Below are 24,356 nucleotides of genomic sequence, written 5' to 3'. Positions count from 1 at the left end.
TGTTGAATAATCACAACCGATCTTTTTTTTTAATAGTTAACGTATCTACTAGATATCTTTCTACGTGATCCAGTGTACATACAACAAATACTCTCGTAACTTTAAAATCGTAATCGTTATGGCAGGATGTATTCCAAAAGTTCCTTGTCTTATTCATTTATTTTTGTAAGAACACGATAACACAATAAATTATCTATAATACATAGTGAATAATTCGTTCTAATAAATATACTCTGCGACTTTATAGAATATAAAACTACAAGCTGTAATAACTGCTGCTAATACTTTAAAATGTGTAAATTATACAAAGCGTTACAGTCGTACTTGTGCAGTTAAACGAAGTAAAATTGATATATCATTTACTGACTACAGCTCAGATCTAAGTCTGTAAACGCTTGAATTTGATTTAATCGCGCGAATGATTTAATAAAATTACATGTTAAAAGGCACACCATTATAGTGATGCTTAATAATACGTATTTGTCATCGAACTTACATCCTGATTGTACAATACTATATTCTGATTTGTATCAATTTTGTGCATCACTTGTACCGTCCATCATATATAATACATACAGCAGACGTTAAGTACGATTATAAAAAACAATGAAACGTGTGAACGGGAAAGAAACATTTTCCTGTAGACACGACCGAAAAATCAAAATTGAGCTTACTTTTTTCGAAAGATACTAGACATACTCGGGGAACTAGTTTTCTGATGAAATATTTTACTCACTCGTTGCCTCATATCTTCTACACCTTGTCCCACGTTCACCGTAGCCATTGATAACGAAAGGCCAGAACTCATTGACAGAGATCTAAAAAGAAACCCACACAAATTAATTAGTAGATAATTTCAATCAGGGAATTTTTTTTAATCACCTTTCCATTGGTTTCGAAAGATCCTGTCGAGATTCAGCTTCTTTTAGAAGCGATCGAACCGCTTCTTTCTGTTGAGGTAAGTGCTGGTTGACCAATTGCTCGAGACATTTCAATCCCGGCAATAATACACCGGATACGCATTGATTGCTCAGCGGACAATACACTAAGACAGAATACGCTTCGACAAGAGCATTAATGAGATCGATCTTCCGGGCTTGTTGCAATGCCGATGACGTTATCCCCGTCAATTGCGTGGCTATAACTACAAAATTATCATTTTTAACTTTAGCTATCATACAAAAGTACACGATTTTTAAAACCTACTTACCATCTTCGATGTAATTTTGAGGACAATTGGGAGCGATGAATGCATACGTCGAAACCAACGGCAGTGCTACAGTCGGTGGAACACCCTGTGGATCTTTAGCAATCGTTTCTAAAGTTAAACGTGCTTTATCGCGCATCTCTCTTACTTTACACTCCGTAATTAAACGACCAAGAGAAGGAATCGCAGCGGATCGAACGGATCTAAATAAAAAAAATTAAGAATATCTGTAGTATGCTTAGCAATTCATCTTACTATGAAACGATTTATGGATCAGATAAATAAAACGCAACTAAGACGACAAAATAAAATATTTACAAATGTATCTTACACATCGGGATCACTAACGAGTGTAACGATTGCAGGAACTACCTTAGCACTTGCTAACCGGTCAGATACGTGAGCTATTACGCAACCGAATAGCGTCGCAGTTGCGCATCTTACGATGGGTCTTTGGTGTACTACCCCTATAAAAGATAGAGGAACGAGTAATTAAAAAGAAATGAAACAGAAGATGAAACTCCACTAAGAACGTATAAAACTAAAACTGACCATCCCATAAACCACTAAGGACGTACTCCTGCATATGTTCTTGGGCGCACAATATAATGATTGCAATCTGTAAACTAGTAATACTAGTGCCACTCATAGACAAAGCAACGAGGAATTGTTTCAAGGACTTAGAAACGTCTGTACCGTTCAAGGTGGACAGTATAATCAAGTATGCCGGGATCAACGTTAAACTCATACTTTTTTTATCACTTGACAGGGTCGTTAATTGTTGCTCGAGTTCAGTTACCTCGGCTGCGAATATTGGTTGAATCTAGAAAATGTCCCCAATTATATTCATGTATATTGAAACATTTGTTAAAGTATTTACCCTCGTTTGTGTGACGTATCGACCGAAACCCAGACATAACGAATGAATATACGTTAAAAGAGCATTTAATATAGTCTCCTGAACAGTATCGATCGATTTCACCATATCCAAAACGTCGAACACCCTGAAAGCGTTAATCGTGAATATGCGCGGACATTAGCATTATCAAATCGAAAAATGAAGAAAAAGTACAATTTATTCGTGAACCACTCTAATTCTGGCCATGAATCGTTTTCCCAGGTATTCGCAAAAAATGTATTTAGAAGAGCTCCTACGTCTAGATCGCCGTCATAAAATACTTTCGGATTAACGATATTGGAATGACACAAGTTCAGGAACACATCGGCTGTATGATAAGATATACGTATATAAATTTCTAAAATACTCGAATACAGTTTTGTACGCGGCCGTACGTTGTACTCACGTAAATCAGACGACATCCCGTCTTCGATGTACGTCCTGACCGAATCTGTATCCGCTATACAGATAACCATATGCGGAAGTAAATATTGTAACACCGCAATGGACGAGACTATTCTTCCTTCGTCTACGTGATCTCTGTTAGGCGAATGTTGCGAATGACCGGACTTCAAGTGACTTTTTACTTTAGATATAATACGTGGCAGCAGATGCGTTTGCAATCTTTTTAACGAGAGCGCCCACTGAGCCAAAATTGGTAAGAGTATGGAAGATGCAACTTCGATCGCCACAGTTGACGTGTCCTGAAGCGCTGTTAATGCTAACTCTTCGCACTGAAAAAAATAGCAATATTACACTTTTTCTTTCCGTCGAATTAACATTTTAAATGATAGTGCACACGGTACCTGAAAATATTTGTCAGGATCATCCATTAAAGCTATCAGCAGTGCGAGACTCCTTATCACGCTAGCTCTAACTGTAGGATCCTTATCTTCGAGCAACATTTGCTGGAGCATAGAAAGCATTAAGGAGTTCCTTATGCCCACCGACATGTACGGTGCTAATACGGAACAGCATTCTACAGCTAACAATCTTTTCTCAGGATATTTGTGCTGACTTTGCTCCCAACAAATAGTTAATATTTCTTCACCCTCCATTGGCTCGTCCTCAAGTTTTGCCATAGCGACGAAGCCTAGAGTTAAGAAAAGATATAAAGTAGTAAAAAATTTTATTTCAAATATATAATTACAGTATCTGTTTGTATTAACCAGCTAATATTAACTGTCTCTCATCTTCTTGTGGCCTCTTCTTTAAATTAAATAGTAACTGCAATAATTTCTCTCTCTCTGCAGAGTTATTATGAAGCCGAATCGCACTGAGTATTAATGGTATTACTTCCTCGCGTTTGTTTAAAATAACATTAGGTACGATACGAGGTAACGTTTGTGCTAAAATGTGTACGAGCGTGTCGCGTGTAACTCCATTCTTGAAAATCTCTTCCGCCGGCGAAACGATCGAATTCGGAACATTTACTAAGCAATGCGCTATTACTTCCACTTTGAATTTCAACGGTAGATGTCTGAAAATATCTGTTTCTTATAAAATATTTCTATGAAGGGATATAGGAATTATTATAAAAGTACCTGGATGGTGGATTTGGAAGGATAGACGATCCTTCCGTGACGTCTACTCTAGGTAATTGAATTCTGGTCCATTCTTTGTCGCCAGGATCTGTTTCGCCAAGGCTGACAACGACAGAAACGCTATCGTCCTCTTCGGGTTCTTGCGTCACCGTCGATGTGTCGCGAGCTGGAGTTTCGAGAAGTTCAAATTTATCTGGAGTAGTAGAATTGGAATTTATCGTTTGTATCGTTCCGCTACTGCCTTGCTATACGAAAAATATGTTTCTTATAAAATCTAGGAAACAATTTTTAAAACAATTTTCATTTATTATTTTAATTTATACCTTAACAGGATCTTGAGACAAAGTTTCATTAGTGGTAGCAATGATCTGTTGCAGATCCAATTTTTCTTGTTCCAACAAGGCAGTTTGCTGTTTAAGTTCCTCCATTTTTTTCACCTATTGACAACGATCTCTTTAATAATTATTATAAGAAAGATGTGTCATTATTTCGTACCATTTCTCTAAATTCATCTTTTTCTACTTCCATTTCCGTTTCCATTTCACAGAAATCAGTTTGCACGCCAACATTAACAGACGGTAATTTGTCATATCCATTTGCTCGCACATATTCCCTATAAATATACAATAATTCCGGTGGCTTTGGAATATTTAATCCTACATCTTGCCAATCCTCAAAATCTTGATTCTCGTTTTCGTCGCTAAACGTGATTGACGTCAATTTATACGAACGAGCTAATAAATATTCATTAACGAGAAAGTTGATAGCTCTTTGCTCGTGGGGTTTTATAGGAGATTCATTGACGGGATATTTATCAGAATATTTATCAGGTGTAGACCCTTCCGATTCTAAAATGTTAGGAAGAACACTGATTTATGTATATTGCAATTTCAAGCTATCAGATAATATATATAATAGTCAAGATGAGAAAAGAACCTGTTACTACAGTAAGATTTGCACGAAGAGCTGAAATGCTTTCTCTGGCCTTTCTCAGTTCGAACTCTAAAATCGCTACTCTTTCATCAGCTCCTGCCCCATCTTCTGAATACCTGGTCATATCTAATGAATCTAAAGTAGCCTGACTAGATGACCTAGCTAATGAATTAGAATTCCAATACTGTATTATTTTAATAATGATGTTGTGGATAATGTCGTACATTAATGTTGTACGTACGCATAGATGTATACGGTTCTGGCTTGATGTTTTGATTTTCAAAATGATTTGGATTCGAGAAAAACTCTCTTAAAATAGGCAATTCTTTTCCAGCCTCGCATAATTCTGCGTGTAATTCCAAGGCTGTTAACAAAAGCTTCTCGTTCAAAAGTTTCGTAGCGATTTCGTCGTAAGACACCGACTTCGCGGTCGTGCATCCTAAAAAGACATTGTAAGAATTGCATTTTGCGAAATTCTTGTGGGAAGGAATGTGCGATATAAAAAATTAATACACCAAATTCGCTGACGTGTAGAAATTCGCAAGAGCCAGTGACAATTTGCATTAGTACAACACAGCTTTACATTTTTCATTATAATATCGTGTAATAACTGGCCATCGTTTAAGACGTATTATACGGAGTATGGACATTTATTTTCGTAAATTATCTATTAAAAAGAAACTCTTACCTTTATTGTCTGTGGACAGAGGATCTCTAACCTCCTGTACAGCATCAGCCATAACTTTCACTTCGTTCAAACGTTAATACAAAATGACATGTCCGTCTAGGTTGATGAATAAAACGGTAACCCACTCAGGCGCGTGCCATGCTTTTATTAATTTAATTAAGTGTATTAATAGAAATCACTTGACTGTATACGACACACCACATCATTTATGATAACAACAAAGCCATGTTACCCTCCGCGATAGTAGCAGTAGCAGACCAGCGCCTTTTAACTTGCAATTCCGAATTCATTAATTATACTTTGGCAAGTGTTTAAATGTATCGAAAGGAATTTACGTAATTGCATTACTCAGTTCGATAATATTACAAGTATTCAAACACTTATTAACACTATATCTACAGGCTACAGTAAGGCGAATTTTAATATTAAAAAAATTCGCTCGCGGAAATTAATTAATTCCCATTGCATTTTTTAATTATTGCTTAATCGGTATGCTGCGTTTGAAGAGGAATGTGAATTTTTAAAGATACACAAAATACTTCAAAAACATAGTTCTTTATCTTTCTCAGTACAAGTTTGAAGCAATTTGAATATCAATGACTTCTTACAGAAAATTACAAATAAAATATAATCATAATGAAATAAATGTGTATAAAATCAATACTTAAGCGAGAACAAGTATTACACAAGTGGCTTTCATTTTGTGTTATCGTTATACTTAATAGTCTAATAAAACGATCCTGTAGCTTATTGCACGTGAAAAATCTAAACAGAGAACAGGGTCTGAAAGTGTACCGAACTACGCTTTAATTTATTACAAAGTCACATTTATTAGTCTCAGCTTAGCTATCTCTTCTTTTGGCGTGTTCCGTCAAATAATAATTCTCTTTAATAAGTAATAATAAGTAGTAATAACGTGTTTCGAATCTTTCGAAATATCTTCTTTTTTTTATATTCTTTTTCCGCTTTCGCCTCATTTAATATTTTTATAAGTGTGCTGAAAAATCGGTATAAATGTAACTACTAAAGGAGTAATTATTTTACCGTAATAATCAATCGTAGCTTAGAAAAAATTCGGAAGGACCGTAACACCGTTTTTCTTCTCTCTATCTTTCTCTTTTCCTTTTTTTTTTAACTTTAATCCTAGAATTACTATTGCAACGTTATTAAAGTTGGTTCGTTTAGATATAATAGCCTTGAAAGACCATTTGGAAATAAGGTATTGACCGAACGATCCACTCTAAACAACTAATGCGAAATTATTTATTTTCTATAATTCGTTCAAGCACCATTGGCTGTTTAGCGATATACGCGCGATTGAACAAATTGGATTTGATTACGTCTAAAATTATTACTTCGTTCTTGATTTTACTATCATCGATAGACGCTACTTTGTCAATGTCGATAATGAACCTCGATCGACGCTAGCACGCTAATATTAAATTCTTAAATGCTACAATCACTACCGCCGATACTATCAACGATAATTCATTTTCTTCGTTAGTCTCGCTGTTTTTCGTGTGGTGTTGGTAGCTACGACATTTGATACTCTACATTCCTTAGACTTCTATTTACTCTCTATCATCACGTCATATAATTAACAACTAGTTTTAATTCGAACAATGATTCTTTTTTCGTTACATACCAATATATTCAATTGTCTCAGCAACCAACGGTAAAGTCAAAAACAGCATAAAATTTCTATAAAGTATTACAGGTCTTCCAGAATTTTTCTAAGTTATAATTATTTTATTATATCTTTTCTAAACCAGCGACCGCCAATCTCTGGATTTCATTCAGGCTGGGATCAAGAGACGTAAGGCGGCGTAGTACTCTTACTTCTTTTTTTTTTTTTTTTGATTGATATCAATCTAAATCTAGTATTTGGACGAAGTGCGAGGATGGGTCGTGCGTGCTTTTGCTTTCTAAATCGAGCGTGCGAATCTCATAAAATCGTTTTACTTCGTTTAGCCACAGATAGCTTACTTTCGTATTTTTTTTTTCATCGCCAGTTAATAATTTATTTTCGTTAATTCGTTTGATACGTACGTGTACTAGTCTTTAAATAAAAGGGGAGAGAAACAGAAACAAAGATACGAATGTCGCAATTATATATACGCGTGTTTACGTGTCTCGGGTGTATGGAAGTGTCGCGAGAAATGATTGGAATTCGTGAGGCAGCCCTGAGAAAGAGCGATTGACGCGCGTGGTAAACAATAGGTGTACATGAACTAAGGCAATGATCGCCTCGTGAGTTTGATCTGTATGACAATGAACGCTTCACTGAAGGCGTGAATTTTGGAATTACTTATTATTGAGTTTTTTTTTTCATTATCTTTACTCGTAACCTCAAGTCTTAAGAGACGTGTGTCGCGAATCTGCACACCCGTGCCTCGAATTCGTATGCAAATGACAACCTTCAACGCTAAATATCGATACTTCTGCAAACAGATGAAAACAGAACGATCAGTCACTGTAATTTGATTAGTATAAAGTATACTCATACGACGGGATTACTTACCGTCAGGCAACTCGTATAGTTTTCTAGGAAGAGACGCAAAATAAGGATGCCTCAGCGCTTCTTCAGCACCTATCCGCTGATCGGGATTTAACTGTAGAAGCGACGATGCCATGCTATCGCCTTCGGTAATATCGTAGAGTCTAGGAAACGAAAGACCCAATTTTCGCGGAGGATAGAATCCCAGTCTATGCGGCTTGTATCCTGGCAAGTGCGTAACACCGGGCCATGTTTCCTCGGTAGGAGTACCCAGTATTTTGAATATCTTATCAAGTTGGTCGTACGTACAGCGTACACCTGGGAATGTCGGTTCACCAGTTAACATCTCCATAAATATACAACCTACACCCCACATGTCAAGCGAGGTAGAATACTCTGTAGAACCCAAAAGAACGTCGGGTGGCCTGTACCATAATGTCACCACTTCGTGCGAGTACGTGTGTGACGGTACAGATTTAGCTCTCGCTAAACCAAAATCTGCTAATTTTAGTTCCCCTATTTCACTGATTAACAAGTTTTGTGGTTTCACGTCTCTGTGTAATACTCTCCTAGACAAACGTACGATCAATTAATTAAATTAAGTATATTGAATCCATAGTTGATGGAAGCAATGTAGCAAGGTCATGGGCTATAAATCCGCTAATTGACGAAATCGAATAAAGCTACTCCTGTTCCGCCTTCTTGTTACGTTATCCATACAAGTTTTGTATAAATTTACTACCTCGCTATATCCTTCCCAGTAACATATACAAAGGTACATGTTCTCACCTTCGATGACAGTACGCCAATCCCCTTAACAGTTGAAATAGAAACAATTTAACATTTCGTGGATCTAGACCACCGTTACCGCTGCCATACCTCTCCATGTATTGGGACAGATCGGTATGAACATATTCGAAAACGAAGGTAAGAGTCTCGCGCGTATGAATTATATCGTGCAAAGTAACGATATTGCTATGCTTTAATTCTTTAAGAAGGCTTGCCTCGCGTATGGCAGTAAATGGAGCACCTTCTTCCTCCTGCAGTCTAATTTCTTTAAGTGCCACAACTTGATTTGTAAGATGGCTATAGCCTTTGAACACCGTGGCATATGATCCTTCTCCTAATTGTTCCAATTTTATATAAGCTTCAGATTTACCAAAAGGGGAATCTCCCTGTAACAAAAAACAAGAAGAACTATGAACATTGAAATATCATAGAGAACTGTACTAAGCGTGCGGAGAAAACGCAATGTTACCCCGAATGCTGAAAATCTTTTAGTTCTTCTAGGTGGATCTGGCCCGAGGAAGACCTCTGACTTGGGTCGTGGTGGGCGTCGAGGTCGTAGGATTACTCTCGCTTCTTCACGTATATCCTCGTCGAGAAGCTTGGAATCACTAGAAACGGAAAGCTGCCGATGCACTCTCTCATGGTCGCCCACACCTGTCCATTCTATGACATCCAATTTCGTCCTTAAAACTTTCTTTAAAATAACAGCAATAGGAATCCACGTAAAATGATAATCCCTCATCAATCTTTATCAGTACATATAAATTCTATTTTATATGACTTCCGTTCGATAACGTAACATTAAATGAATTAGGTCATACTACTAAATTCTATTCGTCTCTACAGTGACAAACATTTGCCGCAGATAACGAAGGTCAATGCAAACGTTTATCACAGACATTTATGTAAGATGTTATGTTTTATACAAAGAAAAAGGTCATGTACTTGGCTACTAGATAGATACTAATATATACTACAAGCTATTGAATTTCATAAATAACTATAATCAACATATACAATATTTATGATTACGTTATACAATCGCAGATTAGAGAGTGACTGCCCGTAGCAAATAAATTTTACGCTTACCATAACGACGGTCCTTATCTGTAGGTATATTGCCGTTTGGTTCTAAACGGTCTAGGAACTCCTCGGAATAGCCATTATATGGTAGTTGACCCCTACTTGTAGCATCATCAGCCTCTTCTTTTGATATTGCTAAGAAATCAATATTAAATGACAGATCTTAATAACAAATCTTACATACTGAGATTTATTACAAAGTGACAATTGAACAGCATTGAACAACATTCAGCAAGATAACATATAAACAATAAACATGTAATATTAAAGGAATTTTAGTTGTACTTACAAAGTCTTCCAAAGCTGTGGCTTAGCCTTTTTTTGAGCTTTTGTACTCTGCTAAGAGCACCTCCTTTCTTCTCCCGCATTGTCACAGACCCTGTGCATAACAAGCGCAATCTTTAGCAACTGTAAATCAAAACAAAGATATATAAATTCAGACATTGGCAGTAGTGTAATATATACCCAAGAAACTCAGAATAATTTAAACATTATGGACTATTACATGTGTGATGACATCATGCAGTGTGCAATGCCAGTGATCCTCAATCTTATGATTAATTGTGATAGAGACGTGTAAGACATATTTATCTTTGATAAAGTGCAAAGTATAAATGTAACAACATTACCAATAAACACTTCACTTCCAGAAATAAAAATTTATTTAAAAGTCTCTATCTTTCGTATACATTTTTCCTTCTGTTAAATAAAGATTCTGTACGAACGTCTGGTTAAACAGCAGTGCAAAAGAACTTGTACTTGCTTGTACAAATGCAAATGACATTCTTTCTTAATTTACGTTCTGTATAAGAACTATCTATGTAGACTAAATATAAAAAGACAATAGAAGCAGTTGTTCAGTGGATCCAGTAATTTATTCTATAACAATGGTAGCAATTCACAAGACAAAATTACAAGTAATTGGCCGGTTTATAATTTGTAAAACCAAGCAAAACCAAGCTTCTTTTACAATAAATATTTAAGACCATTTTCTTACACCCAAAAATGGATGACACCTATATTTTTTAATACTAAAGTTTTAGCTAAGTTTCTTCTACGATAAGTATTTAGAATTAGGAGGTGTTAATAATTATTTAGTCCTGTTACGTCGTAGCACTTGTTAGATGCCTATGAGAACTAGAAGATTAAAGAGCTCGTGTGAACCTGTATTTTTTTTACTGGAACTGTACTTTTGAAAGGCTATGGACTGCATCTAAATAGGAAGCATCTGATGACTGCGCCAACGGAATTCCATTATTAAGAAGCGTCAAGCAATTAAAACTCGTAACAGATACATTCATGAGTACGTAGATACATACGTATGTATAGTTATATGTGTAGTGTACATAATATAAGTACGCATGTATAATGTGCAACGCGTATAGACGCATGTGTTATTGCTACAGGTCAATGAACTAAAGAAAGTTTTAGTTATAGGTGTGAAATAACGATAGATAAATTACGTTGACAATTTCTAGAGTGGCTACTGACACCACATCCCGTTTCACGCTGTTCCGCATGCTTCCCCGTACACAAAAGCACTTTTCTCCATTCACGCATTTGTCGCGTTCTAAACGAGTGACGTTTTCGCGGCAACGTTTAAGGCACTACCGATATCCGTAGCACAGGAAGGTGACGATGCACTCAGGGCGTCGATGCGATCTCACATCTGATAAAACTCGTCTACGCGGAACGAAGTTCGATAAAAGGGTACGCCAAGAATGTACACGATCCGTTTCTCTCTTCGAAATACATACATACTGTTTGGTCCCCCACCCCGGTTAGTTTGTAAACGTAAACGACACACTCTCCTCGTCTCCCTCTTTACCGCACTCTTTTTGCCCGTCCTGTCACTTTGTTTCTCTTCGTTGGGCTAACAATCCACCCCCACAATCGCGTAACATTTAACACTCTTGTCCGCCCTACTCAATCGTGTTTTACCGTGTCCACACGTGCGAGACAGAGATACGAAGAAAATCCACAGTGAAACACGAAGAGAGGATAAAAAAGACGATGGGCAAGAGCAAGACGAAAGCAGTGGATGAGCGTCGAAAGGCTGCGGAAAAATGGAAAAGTCACAGGAGGAGAGAAGGCTCGGAGGAAGAATTGGCCGTGTGATAGTCGGATCTCTCGCGGGCATCAACTTACCCTCTTTGCTCTTGGAGGCGGTCGAGCTCTTGTCTTGACAGTACATGATTACTCATTCGCTCGAATGCACGAAACACATCACATATGGGCGGTGACGCACTGTGTGTACGTATGTATGTGTCAGTATACGTGAGATGCTACGTTTCGTGGTGTTCCTCTCGGGCAGGTCAGGTCCGGCGAGCACCTCCTTCACCTTTCCCGTGTCTCGTACATCGGTGCCAGCGTGCGAGACTTCTCTGATAGACTGATCGCCATGAAAAACACACCACCGTTTCCCCCGTTCACCGCTTTAAGATCCCGCGCCGCCGTGTTGTGTGCTCCGGCTGCGGTACACACTACCCGATACTATGTACTATGTACCCCGGTTAAACCTTCGCCGAGAGCTCAGCACTCCACCACACTCCTCAACTCGGCGCGATCCCAAGTATCTCTCGTAGCCGGGGTTTCAGTGTCGCGACTTCCTCGGATGTACGGCGGGTGCTCGCGCACGCCACCACTACCTCGAACAACTCATCCGCGAGAGCAAACTCCTCACCGAGTTCCCTGTTCCCACAGCCTCGCTATTATACCTCGCGCCACAGACAAAAGTCTCAAACTGGCCGATCCACATTGGTCATTGGTCTGTGTATATGCGGTAAAGATGGCGTTCATAATCACTAACTGTGATTTATCACAGTATCGTAAAATCACAATCACACCTCGAGATTATCGTGGAATCACAACCGTGATCGCGATTTTTCATATTGAATGGACTCACTATATAACTTTCATATGTCTTGTTCACATATTTACTGACCCGAAAGATGACTTGATTTTAAAAAACATATTCAATATGATTTTAAACTAGTACATTATTGCATTTGTAGCTTTAAACAGTAGTAAGAAATAAAGAAATCCATAAAGAAATTATTTCTTCTATTTCCATACGTATTATATGTATGTATGTTGTTGTAATTCAATACTCAATATCATTAATTGTCTCTCATAATTTTCAATACGATTTATTATCACTTGTAATTCCATTTCCTTCTGTAAATCATACTTTTACTTTAATATTTTTAAATCGTTATATCTACAACATACAAGTTAGTTAATAGTTGTAAAAATTCGGCGTCAGTCATTCGATCATTATGGTGGTGATCGTGAATCACTTCAGATATTCAAATCACTGTGGTTACTGCAATCACTGGGGCATCGTAGTTCACAAATTCACGTCATCTTCACAATCTACTCTCCACCAATGAGAAGCGATCACAAAAATCATGATCATCGTGAAAAATCACGATGATTTGAGACGCACGTGATCCAAAAGTAGCAGTTGATGCCATCTCTATGCGGTTCGCAAGAAGTAGAACTGCGCCCTCGATGATATTTTCATGAAACTTCGTTTACCGATGTTGACATCCAAATTTTGTTACCCGATCCCCTCGTGCTCGATCCTATGTCTATGAGAAATCTTCGAGCCCCGGTGTATATAACTCCGAAATCGAGATTTGCGTTTATCACTGAAATCAGAGCGCGTAATTACTTACATAAGTTATATTTCATTCTCTTTTCGCAAACCCGATTTTCATTCACATCTCTGTAGACAGCAGACAGTTGCGCATGCGTTTGCAATATTTTAAGACGTGCCGGACGTGCGTATTGGAGGATACTTTCGCCACCTTTCGCGTTGTGAGTCGGCAAAAAGGGAAAATTGAAAACGGCTTTCAAGACATTTCGGTATATAAGAATTTTTCGTGTCGCGATTCAACATCGAGCGATGTCGAGCACAGAAAAGAAACCGTTCTATCGGCTGCCCATTGATGTCCAGCCTGAACATTATAATATTGTTTTGTCACCGAATCTGAAAACTTTTGTCTTCGATGGCAAAGAGGATATTCACATTGACGTAAGCTCGAGTTCTTCAGATCGCCTATTAAAACATTAATTGTTTATACGATTAGTTGTAAATTTATAATTCAAAAGATGAGAGCATTAACCATATGGCAAACATAACCACAAAACTCATTTATATGGCACATGCATATAGATATATGTGTACACATTCGATGACATCCGGATTACAGTAAATTTATAAGCATTTCTCTTATGTAACTTTATTTACAATCTCAGAGTACGCCTGTATTAAAAGCAAGACAGATAGTTACATAGGGTGTTTCCGAACTGATGGTACAAATCGCAAGTGACTATGTGCAAAAAGTTAAAAAAAGAGAATAATACGTTTTTGTATCTGACTTCATTTCCAAATAAACTAGTGTTGAAGATTTACTAAGTACAAATTTCTATGTTTACAGGTAAACAAGTCTACAGACACAGTCGTCTTGAATTCACTAGACATCGATATAAAGTCTGCAATATTCAATGGCAAAGATGGAAATGTCATTCCTACCAAGAAAATCGACGTATGTGCCTCAGAAGAAATTGCAACCTTGGTATTTGAAGAAAATTTGCCATCTGGTAGAAGTGGTCACCTGACTCTGGAGTTTGTTGGAGAAATCAATGATAAAATGAAGGGCTTTTACAGGAGCAAATATATCGGGTACTTAAAAGTTTCCAATATCTACAGAAGTTTGTTTAATACAATTTAATAGAATAGCAGATTCTGACGTAGGGATAAGGAGGATAAGTGGGGTGCGGTAACTTTCTTATGCCCTACCGCGGCTCGTCGAGTTTTTCCCTGTTGGGACGAGCCATCTTTAAAAGCTACTTTCACAATAAATCTCGTACTTTCTCGTGATATGTCGCTCTCTGTTTTATCAAACATGGTAAGCAATCATCGTCACCTTTGAAATAACACGAGACTTCTGTGTGCATTTACAGGACTAAAGGAACCGTAGAATATGCAGCTGTGACTCAATTCGAAGCGACAGATGCTAGACGTTGCTTTCCATGCTGGGACGAGCCAGCGCACAAAGCCACATTTGATATTACCCTGAACGTGCCGTCGGGTCTTACAGCACTTTCCAATATGGTAATCAGCGCCTAGCACTTGTTTTATTCTGTTCTCTATCGATAAATCTTAATACCACCGAGCGGAATTAAAAATGTATATATTTTCTTTATTTGTTGTAGCCTATCAAAAGCAAAGTAACAAACGAAGCTACCGAAACTTTGGTCTTTGAAAGAACACCGATCATGTCGACGTACTTGGTAGCGGTGGTGGTCGGTGAATTCGACTATATAGAAGATAAATCTAGCGACGGCGTACTGGTACGCGTATATACACCGAAATCGAAGAAAGAACAGGGTCAATTTGCGTTGGAAGTAGCAACGAAAGTGTTACCGTATTACAAGACTTATTTCGGAATCGCTTATCCGTTACCGAAAATCGACCTGATCGCGATCGCCGACTTTTCATCCGGAGCTATGGAAAACTGGGGTCTGGTCACGTATCGTGAAACTTGTCTCTTGGTAGATCCGCAGAACACGTCCGCTGTGCGAAAACAGTGGATAGCCTTGGTCGTAGCGCACGAATTGGCGCACCAATGGTTCGGAAACCTCGTGACCATGGAATGGTGGACCCATTTATGGTTGAACGAGGGATACGCGTCGTTTGTAGAATTTTTATGTGTCGATCATTTGTTCCCCGAATACGATATCTGGGCGCAATTCGTAACGGACACGTATATCAGAGCGTTAGAACTGGATGGACTGAAGAACAGTCATCCGATTGAAGTACCGGTTGGTCATCCTTCCGAGATTGATGAAATTTTCGACGATATCTCTTACAATAAAGGCGCGTGCGTTATTCGAATGTTACACTCTTATATCGGCGACGACGATTTTCGAAAAGGTATGAATTTGTATTTGATAAAGCATAGTTATGCAAACGCGGAAACCGGAGATCTTTGGGACGCCCTGGAGGAGGCCAGTAATAAAAACGTACGCAGCGTAATGTCAACCTGGACCGAGCAACAAGGATTCCCCGTCGTTCGTGTTCAACATCGTCAAGACGGTAGCGATCGCGTTTTAACTTTGTCTCAGGAGAGATTTTTGGCCGACGGTTCTAAGGAAGCCGAGAACAGTTTATGGATTATACCGATTAGTATAAGCACGGCGAAGAATCCGGAAGAGAGTATGGTCAATGGTTTATTGGACGAAAGAACGAAGGAATTTCGGATCAAGAACGTGCCCGAAAATCACTGGGTGAAGATCAATCCCGGTACAATCGGTTTCTACAGGACTCATTACAGTCTAGAAGCTCTGTGCCTTCTATTACCTGCGGTACAAAATGATGAATTACCTCCATTAGACAGATTGGGTCTGTTGGACGATCTCTTTGCCATGGTACAAGCCGGCCATGCTTCTACCGTAGAAGTAATGAAACTCATGCAAGCATATCAATACGAGGACAATTTCACAGTATGGTCTAGTATATTGAATAGCTTAGGGAAAATCGGCGTCCTTGTCTCCCATTTGGAATTCGAAAATAATTTCAAAGCGTTCGGACGCAACTTGATGCGCGACATTACCAATCAATTGGGCTGGGACTCTAAGCCGAACGAAAGCCATCTGGACACTCTACTGCGATCCCTCGTACTGGGCCGTATGGCGGCATTGCACGACGAGGAGACTATACAAGAGGCGAAGAAGAGATTCGAACTACACGTTTCTGGTACCACGCTTCTCGCAGCTGATCTGCGTAGCCCCGTTTATCGGGCTGTACTCTCTGCCGGCGACGCCGATACTTACGAAACCATGTTGAGGCTCTACCGTGAAGCGGACTTGCACGAAGAGAAAGATAGAATACTGCGAGCTTTGGGTGCGATCAAAGATGAATCTCTCTTAGCAAAAGTCCTAAACTTCTCTATGAGCGACGAAGTAAGAGCTCAGGATACAGTATTCGCCATTATGTCAGTCACATCGACGTACAAGGGCCGCTTGATGGCCTGGGAATTCTTTAAGGATAATTGGAAAACACTAGTTGACCGTTACGGTGGCGGTTTCTTGATCGCGAGATTGGTGAAGTGTACTACGGAAGGTTTCGTAAGCGAGGATCAGGCAAAGGATATTGAACAATTCTTCAAGGATCATCCGACACCGGGTACCGAGAGGAGTGTTCAGCAGAGCCTCGAATCTATCAGATTAAACGCGGCATGGCTCGCTAGGGATAAAGATTCCATCAAGGAATATTTGGCCGCTAACGTTTAGTAGTGGCGCGTGTTACTTCTTGTATCGAGTTCTTGTCTCTAACTTGTTGCAGTCCGAACAACCGGCAAGGGTTGCTATTTCGCGAGCGTACTAAAGAAAGATTGAGTTGCTTCGAGTCGATCTAAGGGAAAAGGAAAGTAGAGATTCTCTTTTGACACGCACGACATCGTAGGATCTGCATCTCGCATACAGCGACTGCGTAAATAGTTTTCTTGTTTTATCGCAAAATAAAATTTCTTCCGGCGAAATGTACTACAAGTTTATGGTTTCGCTATATTTCATATCGATAATGTATCTTTTCATTTGCGGTATTATTTACCACTTGGCATTTATTTTCCCAGTTTTATGAACTACGAACACGTTTAAATTCTCCCAACGACTACGATTTCGGGTCCGCGCGTTAATATTTACAATTTTGTATTTGTGTAAAACGAGAGAATCGAAGATAAAAAAAAAGGAAACAAGCGTGTAGCTGCAGGAATTCATTTATATCATACAATAATCGAGAAAATTTAAATAAATACTTTTACGCTTGTATGTGTATGTATACTGAACAGCCCTACTCCTACTGACCACCTAGCAAAAAGGAGAAAGATAAAAATGACATAAATTGATTTAATGCTTCCTCAAGTCGTCACGCATCAACTGAATCACGAAACAGCACCCTCCAAGCTTTCGCATCACGAAATCTATACCTCGCGATCGATCTATGTGTAGGCGAGGAAAAGTCATATCGGCCACTTAAGCATCGTTACACGCTGGCAAGGTGACGGTTACGGAGTACAGTACGAGTGGCGCTCCTTATCCCGGGCATCGATCAGCCCTTTCAACCCGCGTAGGAGGGTGTGCTACCCGTGAGTCAGCCTCCACTTTCGTTATTAGCGCTTGCACACGCGCGCAACAGCTTGGTAGTCGCGTCGAGTAGTCATCGACCACCCTCCCTTCGTATGTGCTTTCTCCCCGTTTTCTCTGTATGAATACCGAACAAGCTGAAATAGTCGAAGGGACGAGGGAGGGAGAGAGAGAGAGAGAGAGAGAGAGAGAGAGAGCAGCCTGAGGACACACGCGCTCGGACGGAATCAGTTCCCGTGGGTATCCCGCGAACTCGTGGTTCCCAGGAACGCGCACGCGACCCGGGGCAGGGAATGGGCCGGCCGATCAATATGGGGAACTTGGCGAACTCCTACAACGATACATCGTGCGGGTCTTTCCTTGTCTCAACGGGAGCCCACCACCTCCGCACGTGTGCGTAGATCATTACGTACACGTGTGCCCGTTCGTGTTCACCCCCATCGTGCGTCGCGGATTTATCGCTTTCAACGACGCGACAGCCAGGGAGACGGTCTAACGAGAAGAAATTACCGATGGGGTGTTACGATCACACCGAAGTCCCTTTCTCAGAACGTGTCTCTGGGTGCTATGCTCGCAAATGGGACATTACTTTTTCACGCTCGACCCCAAGAACCAACGACGTCATTGAAAAATTATAAATCAACTCTTTTTTTAAGTGAATGATACATTCATGAATGAATGATACATTTATTAGGTATTGTTTTCTTGTAATCGCTGTTGATATTCGCTGAATCGCTACAGCAATTTAAGGATTTGGGAATATTTTTGGTAAAAGAACGTTATAACGCAGAAGATTAATCGAACGGACACAGTTTTTGCATTTTATTTTGCTTACGAGCTGATGTAACAGGCTCGCGAATCAGGCATACTTACACTTTACAGCCTTTCAGTCTTCGCAAATATACAATAATTACGGAGAAGTTTCTAAATTATAATATGAAAAGCAATAACAATGATAATAATCGTGTGATAATAATATACTATTATATAATAATATAAAATCGACCGTTGTGCGATTAATGTTATAATAATAATAATGGTAATACAACTAATTTGCTACATTATCTACAATGAGAAGTTCAAGTAATACAGACTCATGACATTTTTCTCTCGCGCGAAAACTACAAAAGTAAAATAAACCCGATTCATTCGCAACCGGTTCTAAAAGCGGACGTGCGCTGTTTGCAATTAAAAGACAAGTGATACCTTATATTCAATTTTAATCTAATGCTTTCGAGCGAAAAAATAAAACCTAGATTAATCCTTTCTCCGCAAATCCTACGTTCGTTTGGAAACTTAAATATATAATTATTGTTCAAACCTGTTGTCGTGGACTTTATTCGTTTCAGAAGATGATGTTTTACGGAGTAAGGGTCAAAAAGAGAAAAGTACATAAATCTTTCTTTGTACAAATGTATATTATTTTGAAATGAAACAACAATGAGAAATAATGAATTAATTAAATCTCGCAGAAGCCACACTGATCACGTTTACTGAAATTCATCGTCCATTTTCTAAAAAGTCAAGTTTCTCGGTTGGGCTTCGGCTCAAATAATAATCGTCACGAAAAGAAATACCTCGATCGTATGCTAAGATATCTGTACACATGTAACGCAGATCGGATTGGAAGAGGATTACAAGGATCGGGAGTGTCGAAGGGGCGGGAATCAAAGGAAATGGAGTCGATTAAAGATAAGAAGAGAGTGCGAGGAATGCGGTGAGCTTTATGTACAAGTATTTACATCTTTCCTCGAAGAAAGAATCTAGGGTAGCCGCGAGGTCTGCTTCATTGCCCGTCTTCCACGTTCTTCGTTAGGCGCCACCAATGAAACGCTAAATATCCTTTCCTCTCGTTGCTAGTTGCGTTCCTTCCAGGTATCTGACTGTCAGGATCCATTCATCCCTTACTTTTCTTTCGTTCCTGAACGTTCGAAGCTTCGATAAATCTCTGTACAATCGAGGACGAGACACGGCCACGAAGGGCCGGGGTCTCGACTTAATTCCTCGAAGAAGGCTCGAACGGTCCCGCGACGTTGGAACACGGAGATCAGCCCGCGAGGACAAGAAACTTGCAGCGACCCGGACCTCACTGAAGCTCGTTCGCCGGCGCAGGTCACCGTTCCGCGACCATCCCGGTCATCGTACTGGTCGTCGAGGCCGTCGTCGTCGTCGAGACACTCGAAGAAGCGTTCAACAACGGTTGCAAAGGTTGTCTCGGCGTGGTTTTCGACTCGTGGTGCACGTTCGTCTCTTCAAGGGTCGTCTGCAGATCACAGATGTACTCGATCACCCTCTGGATCACCTCGAGCTTCGACAGCTTGCGCTTCCTCGGCATATCAGGCACCAGGGACCTCAGCTTCGTCAAATAAGCAGCCACTTCCTCTGCCTCCAAGTCGCGACGAGTTCCATTGATCCCGAGGCTGTTGTGCAAAACACCTCGAGTCGGTGGTACTCTCCCACCTACCGGGCTCACCACCATCGCTTTCATGTCGTTCGCGTGTTATTCTCCCTTCTGGTCGATTCTCCTACGTCGACGCGCGAGAGTTCGCTCGGCAAGCGGTCGAAAAATATGTGGGTCGTCGATTAACTCGATCAGGCACACCTCCGAAACGTACGGCCGTTTATCTGCCGGACGCCAATGCACACGCACCCCGTGTGTTTATCGATCCAACCCGCCAAAGCGAGACAGAGATTCTGGCCACGATCCGGATCTTTCCTCCTTCTTTTCGCTATTATCCACTTTGTTACCCTTCTGCCTCGCTCCTGTGTCTTTCAAATCACGAACGACACACACAGTCTCTGATGTCTACGTCTAATCACGAGCCGATCACACTCGCGAGGGACATTATCCCGGACGAACTCAAACGTTGACTCCTGATTCTCTTGATGACTTGTTCAACGAGTGCGCAAGAGGCGAATACTCTCTGCAGCAGTTACACGTCGCACTCGACGGATCGAAGTCAACTGGCCTCCGCCCCTCACCTGCACGCTTATATATAGCCTCCCCCCTCTTCGTTCAGCCCCCGACGCCTTCACTACCCGTACAGCGCTGCGCAGCGCAATCGCTGTCCGAATAGAATAGCGTTGGATTCGAATCGTTCACGAAACGGATTCTTATCGGACCTATTTATGCATACTCTTTGGTAAACATTTATGTATTTGCAACATTTTTCCTCGATCGAGAGAAGAAATATGTCGATATGTCCCCGATAATACAATCGATAATCTCGTTTGTAGCAAACACGACATCTGCCAGTGCATGTGAATTCGTCGTGCAAGATGACATTTAGTCTTGGTCATATCGATTGATTAAAATTTATTTGCAGCAGGATTATGGAATGGGAACTTTTACTTAAAAACAAGGGTAACATTTTCTGTTTAAAAATGTGGAAAGAAAAGCAGGGGGAGAATAGGCTGGGAAGAAAAAATACGACAGCTGGGGCAACCGACACGTGTCGCCAGCCGCCGCGAGCAATAATTCGCGGAAAAGCGGGCGGGAAATCTCGTTTCGAAGCTGGAAATTGTTCGGCTCAAAGCCGACCGTAGTCGGGGGTGTTTGACGACCATGGGACCAGAGGCGTCGGCGGGACAAGCCGGGCGTGGAAGAGAAGGGCGACGCCGCTAAAGCTAAAGCTGCCCACGACGAGGGGGCGAAGGAGCGGGTGGGGCGGCGGCGCTCCAGAGAGGGGTAAGGGCAGCAGCGGCAAGTTCTCGACACGGTCGGACGGGGTGGGAGTGCTGGCCGACGCGGTGCAACCTCGTCGAGGGGAAAAGGGAGACCCGACCATTGTTGAACGTCCGGCGGCGCCAGCCACTAGCCATCGCGGCTATATACATACCACTACCATCGTTGCCACCACGAGCGCGTCGTCTCTTCTCTCTACCACCATCAACGGCGACAACCACCGTACTCGTTCCGAAAGAACATCATGCAGATTTTTACAACGGAACATGATTCGTTACATCTTCCAAATTTGCGTGTAACAGTAGCATTATTTTTGTTAATATCTCAAAAACTGTCAGTTTCTATCGATTGGGACAAACGTTATGGCGATTCTTGAGAAGAAAGCTTTCGATTGATGTATCACATCCTACGACTCGTACCAAATATTAAAGCGGAGCCCAAAGTTATATATTCTTTATTTTCCTTAAAATATCCTTCTTATGTGATGTACCAAGACTTTCGTGAGTGACTGTACATACTCACGGTTCATGGACTCTCTCTCTTTCTCTCGGCATCATGCATCGCCAACCTGTATACACCATGATTCCGGCTACAATCTTTTTTACATCTCCAGCTAAGAATTACGGTGATAGCAGATCACTGCGATCTCTTCTACTATGATCGTTTACAATGTTTCTAAAAGCTGACATACAATAATTCACAAATTCGCATCAGCTCCTGAGGTCCTTTAATAGTTAGTTCCACAGCTTTTCGATTTCACTCTTTTCGAATATCTGGTTACTTCGACGTCTCGTTACCAGGACAAGCACCCGACGTCCGGCGTTACGAACGCGAAACCGGGGGAGTCCTTTATTAAGTATGCTACGTTTCGTCGTACGAGCCCCTTGAGACATCCCGACGAAATTGCGATCGTGCAACGCAAGAGGATTCTGATCCGCGGGGTGCCTTTTAGGGGATAAGTTACGAGCAATAACACAAATCAAAAGACGACACTTTTTACAGGAGATCAATTTTGAATCCTTTATAGCTGGAGGTCTTTAACAGGGACACATGTTTCAAGCATATATAGTTTATTTTACGATGTCGATATAATTTCATCTGTACTTTCCGATCGTTGCATACCATCGACGCTCGAGTTAATTAACATAAGCGCCTGGTATTTCTGATGCTTATCATCATACTTTTGTAACAATACATCGAGTAAGATAGACATTCTATCATTCAATCAAACTTTAAATAAATAAAAACTAAATTCCTATGAATAGATATGATCTTAAGACAATGTGATCCTTTGTATAAATCCAAGTACGTATTATAATTGTAGAAAGTTTTGGACATTACGTGGTTAGGAACGTTCAATGATAATCGAGCAATAACCATCAATGGCGATGTCACGATGAAGAGATCGTCGGCAGCCGGAGCGTGCAAGCGTTTCATGGAAAATTACAGATGAATAAAATCGAAGGAAACCGCCCGTGAGACTCGGGCACTTGCTCGGTTACGTAGCTCTGTACATGTGTACCTGAGCAACCGGATCTCATTGACTTCTTGACCTTCGCGTTTAAGAAATGGAGTTCCCTTGACCTGGGAATAAATAAACTGACGAAACCGCCGAGCGGCGATATCACTCCAGACCGTAGCGTATTTATACATTTGCCTCGTGGTAATCGCGGCTTCTTATACTACACGTATAAGCAGAGTATTAAGTGCTACTCGGTAATTGAAACCCGATACTCCGACACTGTTCCTTTATCAGTCATTATGTGATCGCCAGCTGGAGAGCCCATAACGACCGCTTAATCCGTTTGATTTCGTTAATTAATTGTTAGAATCAATTTCAGCTTCCTGTATAAGACTGGAAGCACGTGGATGGACACGAAATCGATTTTTTCAATGACACATTTTAGATATCCGTTTAATCTTAAAATAGTTTAATTAGTGTGAGAAATTCAAATTAAGATCGACGAGAGATAAGTTTCCTCAGGTTCTGACGCTTTCTAATAAACAGCCAGAGGAAGCGTCAACCAGTGTGCATATTCCTGGCGTTACAACACCGGCCCGCTCTCTCGAACGTTGATTACCGCCAGAGACGTAGTTCATTCTCCACCGTGAGGTAATTACCCCCGTGCGCTCTCCTATTTTTAACCCTTGCTCTCACCTACACGCCTCGTTTCGTCGGACACGTCTTTTTCGTACGGCCGGGCCAGTTTCGGCACTGGACCGAGAAAAAGCCAATGTCCGCGCTATTAGAAACCGGAATAATAACGCGTCGCGTGACAATTCAACGAGATACTGAACACGACCGTAGGAAGTGACTAGAATGCCAGACACGTAGCCGTCTCACCGGATCCTCATTGACTATGACTCGAGCTTCATTCGAAATTAACCCCGGAGAACGGGGTGACATACGTGTGCAACTGGTTGGATAAATTAAAAATGCAAATTGAGTATAGGAGCGAGAAACTAGTCAGTAGATAGCAGATGTCATTAAGGATGTATTGGCTATATAGTCAATCCCAAAAGTTTATGCACTTTAGAAACGCATTTTTTAAAAAGAAATCAGACGTCGGAAGAACATTGCTGATAATAAACAACAAAAAAAATTTTTCGATTTTTCCAAGATTTTTCCAAGGGGTACCCCTTCAATTTCTTCGAAATTTTCGTTTTTTGCCAATAACTCCCAAACCGTTGGACATACGGAAAAATTGCATAAAACCTTTCTTGTAGAGGACGACGAGATCTACAATTTCTGTATAAAAACATTTCGCTAGCGTCAATACTTTACGAGTAATTTGCAAAAAACTGTTTTTTCGTTTTTCGTCAATAACTCGTAAACTATTAACGCTAACGAAAAACTTTTATATAGAAATTGTAGATC

General features: G+C 40.5%; 4 protein-coding genes across 12 annotated transcripts in view; 1 reads left to right on the top strand and 3 right to left on the bottom strand.

The window, feature by feature from the left end:
* Positions 1 to 140: 140 nt before the first annotated feature.
* LOC108629430 (RAB11-binding protein RELCH homolog) lies at positions 141 to 5,975 on the bottom strand. Of its 2 annotated transcripts, XM_018032081.2 has the most exons (16): positions 5,271 to 5,975; positions 4,824 to 5,021; positions 4,586 to 4,744; positions 4,145 to 4,497; positions 3,973 to 4,086; positions 3,650 to 3,894; positions 3,275 to 3,585; positions 2,912 to 3,198; positions 2,512 to 2,839; positions 2,280 to 2,433; positions 2,088 to 2,211; positions 1,760 to 2,030; positions 1,539 to 1,674; positions 1,211 to 1,410; positions 883 to 1,144; positions 141 to 818 (listed from the first exon to the last, which is right to left on the bottom strand). In XM_018032081.2, the coding sequence occupies exons 1-16, from the start codon at positions 5,320 to 5,322 to the stop codon at positions 671 to 673; spliced, it is 3,342 nt and encodes a 1,113-aa protein (XP_017887570.1). In that variant the 5' UTR covers positions 5,323 to 5,975; the 3' UTR covers positions 141 to 670. The 2 variants fall into 2 exon arrangements, with proteins under 2 accessions (XP_017887570.1, XP_026673096.1); XM_026817295.1 differs by lacking the exons at positions 141 to 818; positions 883 to 1,144 and having other exon boundaries at positions 1,319 to 1,410; positions 1,526 to 1,674.
* Positions 5,976 to 7,112: 1,137 nt separating this feature from the next.
* Eip63E (cyclin dependent kinase Eip63E) overlaps positions 7,113 to 24,356 on the bottom strand; it is a 47,707-nt gene continuing 30,463 nt past the window's right edge. Inside the window, exons 1-7 of one of the 7 annotated variants that reach the window (XM_026817298.1) lie at positions 11,788 to 12,633; positions 9,929 to 10,047; positions 9,646 to 9,774; positions 9,026 to 9,219; positions 8,557 to 8,942; positions 7,792 to 8,336; positions 7,113 to 7,711 (exon numbers count right to left, since the gene is read on the bottom strand). In XM_026817298.1, coding sequence (XP_026673099.1) covers positions 7,620 to 7,711; positions 7,792 to 8,336; positions 8,557 to 8,942; positions 9,026 to 9,219; positions 9,646 to 9,774; positions 9,929 to 10,007 — 1,425 coding nt within the window. In that variant the 5' untranslated portion in view covers positions 10,008 to 10,047; positions 11,788 to 12,633 and the 3' untranslated portion in view covers positions 7,113 to 7,619. The other 6 variants (XM_018032085.2, XM_018032084.2, XM_026817297.1 and 3 more) reach the window with 6 other exon arrangements.
* Psa (puromycin-sensitive aminopeptidase) lies at positions 13,398 to 17,199 on the top strand. 2 transcript variants are annotated; one of them, XM_018032082.2, is made up of 4 exons: positions 13,398 to 13,678; positions 14,085 to 14,329; positions 14,402 to 14,555; positions 14,863 to 17,199. In XM_018032082.2, exons 1-4 carry the CDS (start codon positions 13,550 to 13,552, stop codon positions 16,939 to 16,941), a joined length of 2,607 nt encoding a protein of 868 aa, XP_017887571.1. In that variant the 5' UTR covers positions 13,398 to 13,549; the 3' UTR covers positions 16,942 to 17,199. The 2 variants fall into 2 exon arrangements, with proteins under 2 accessions (XP_017887571.1, XP_017887572.1); XM_018032083.2 differs by lacking the exon at positions 14,402 to 14,555 and adding an exon at positions 14,611 to 14,761 and having other exon boundaries at positions 13,401 to 13,678.
* On the bottom strand, positions 19,191 to 20,771 carry emc (Basic helix-loop-helix domain-containing extra-macrochaetae). The gene has a single exon (XM_018032090.2). It carries the CDS (start codon positions 20,279 to 20,281, stop codon positions 19,907 to 19,909), a length of 375 nt encoding a protein of 124 aa, XP_017887579.1. The 5' UTR covers positions 20,282 to 20,771; the 3' UTR covers positions 19,191 to 19,906.

This window comes from Ceratina calcarata, unplaced genomic scaffold (genome assembly GCF_001652005.2).
Source record: "Ceratina calcarata isolate Rehan_Ccalc_2016 unplaced genomic scaffold, ASM165200v1 scaffold569.2, whole genome shotgun sequence".
In the NCBI taxonomy this organism is placed as follows: domain Eukaryota; kingdom Metazoa; phylum Arthropoda; class Insecta; order Hymenoptera; family Apidae; genus Ceratina; species Ceratina calcarata.
This window is presented reverse-complemented; position numbering and strand designations above follow the sequence as displayed.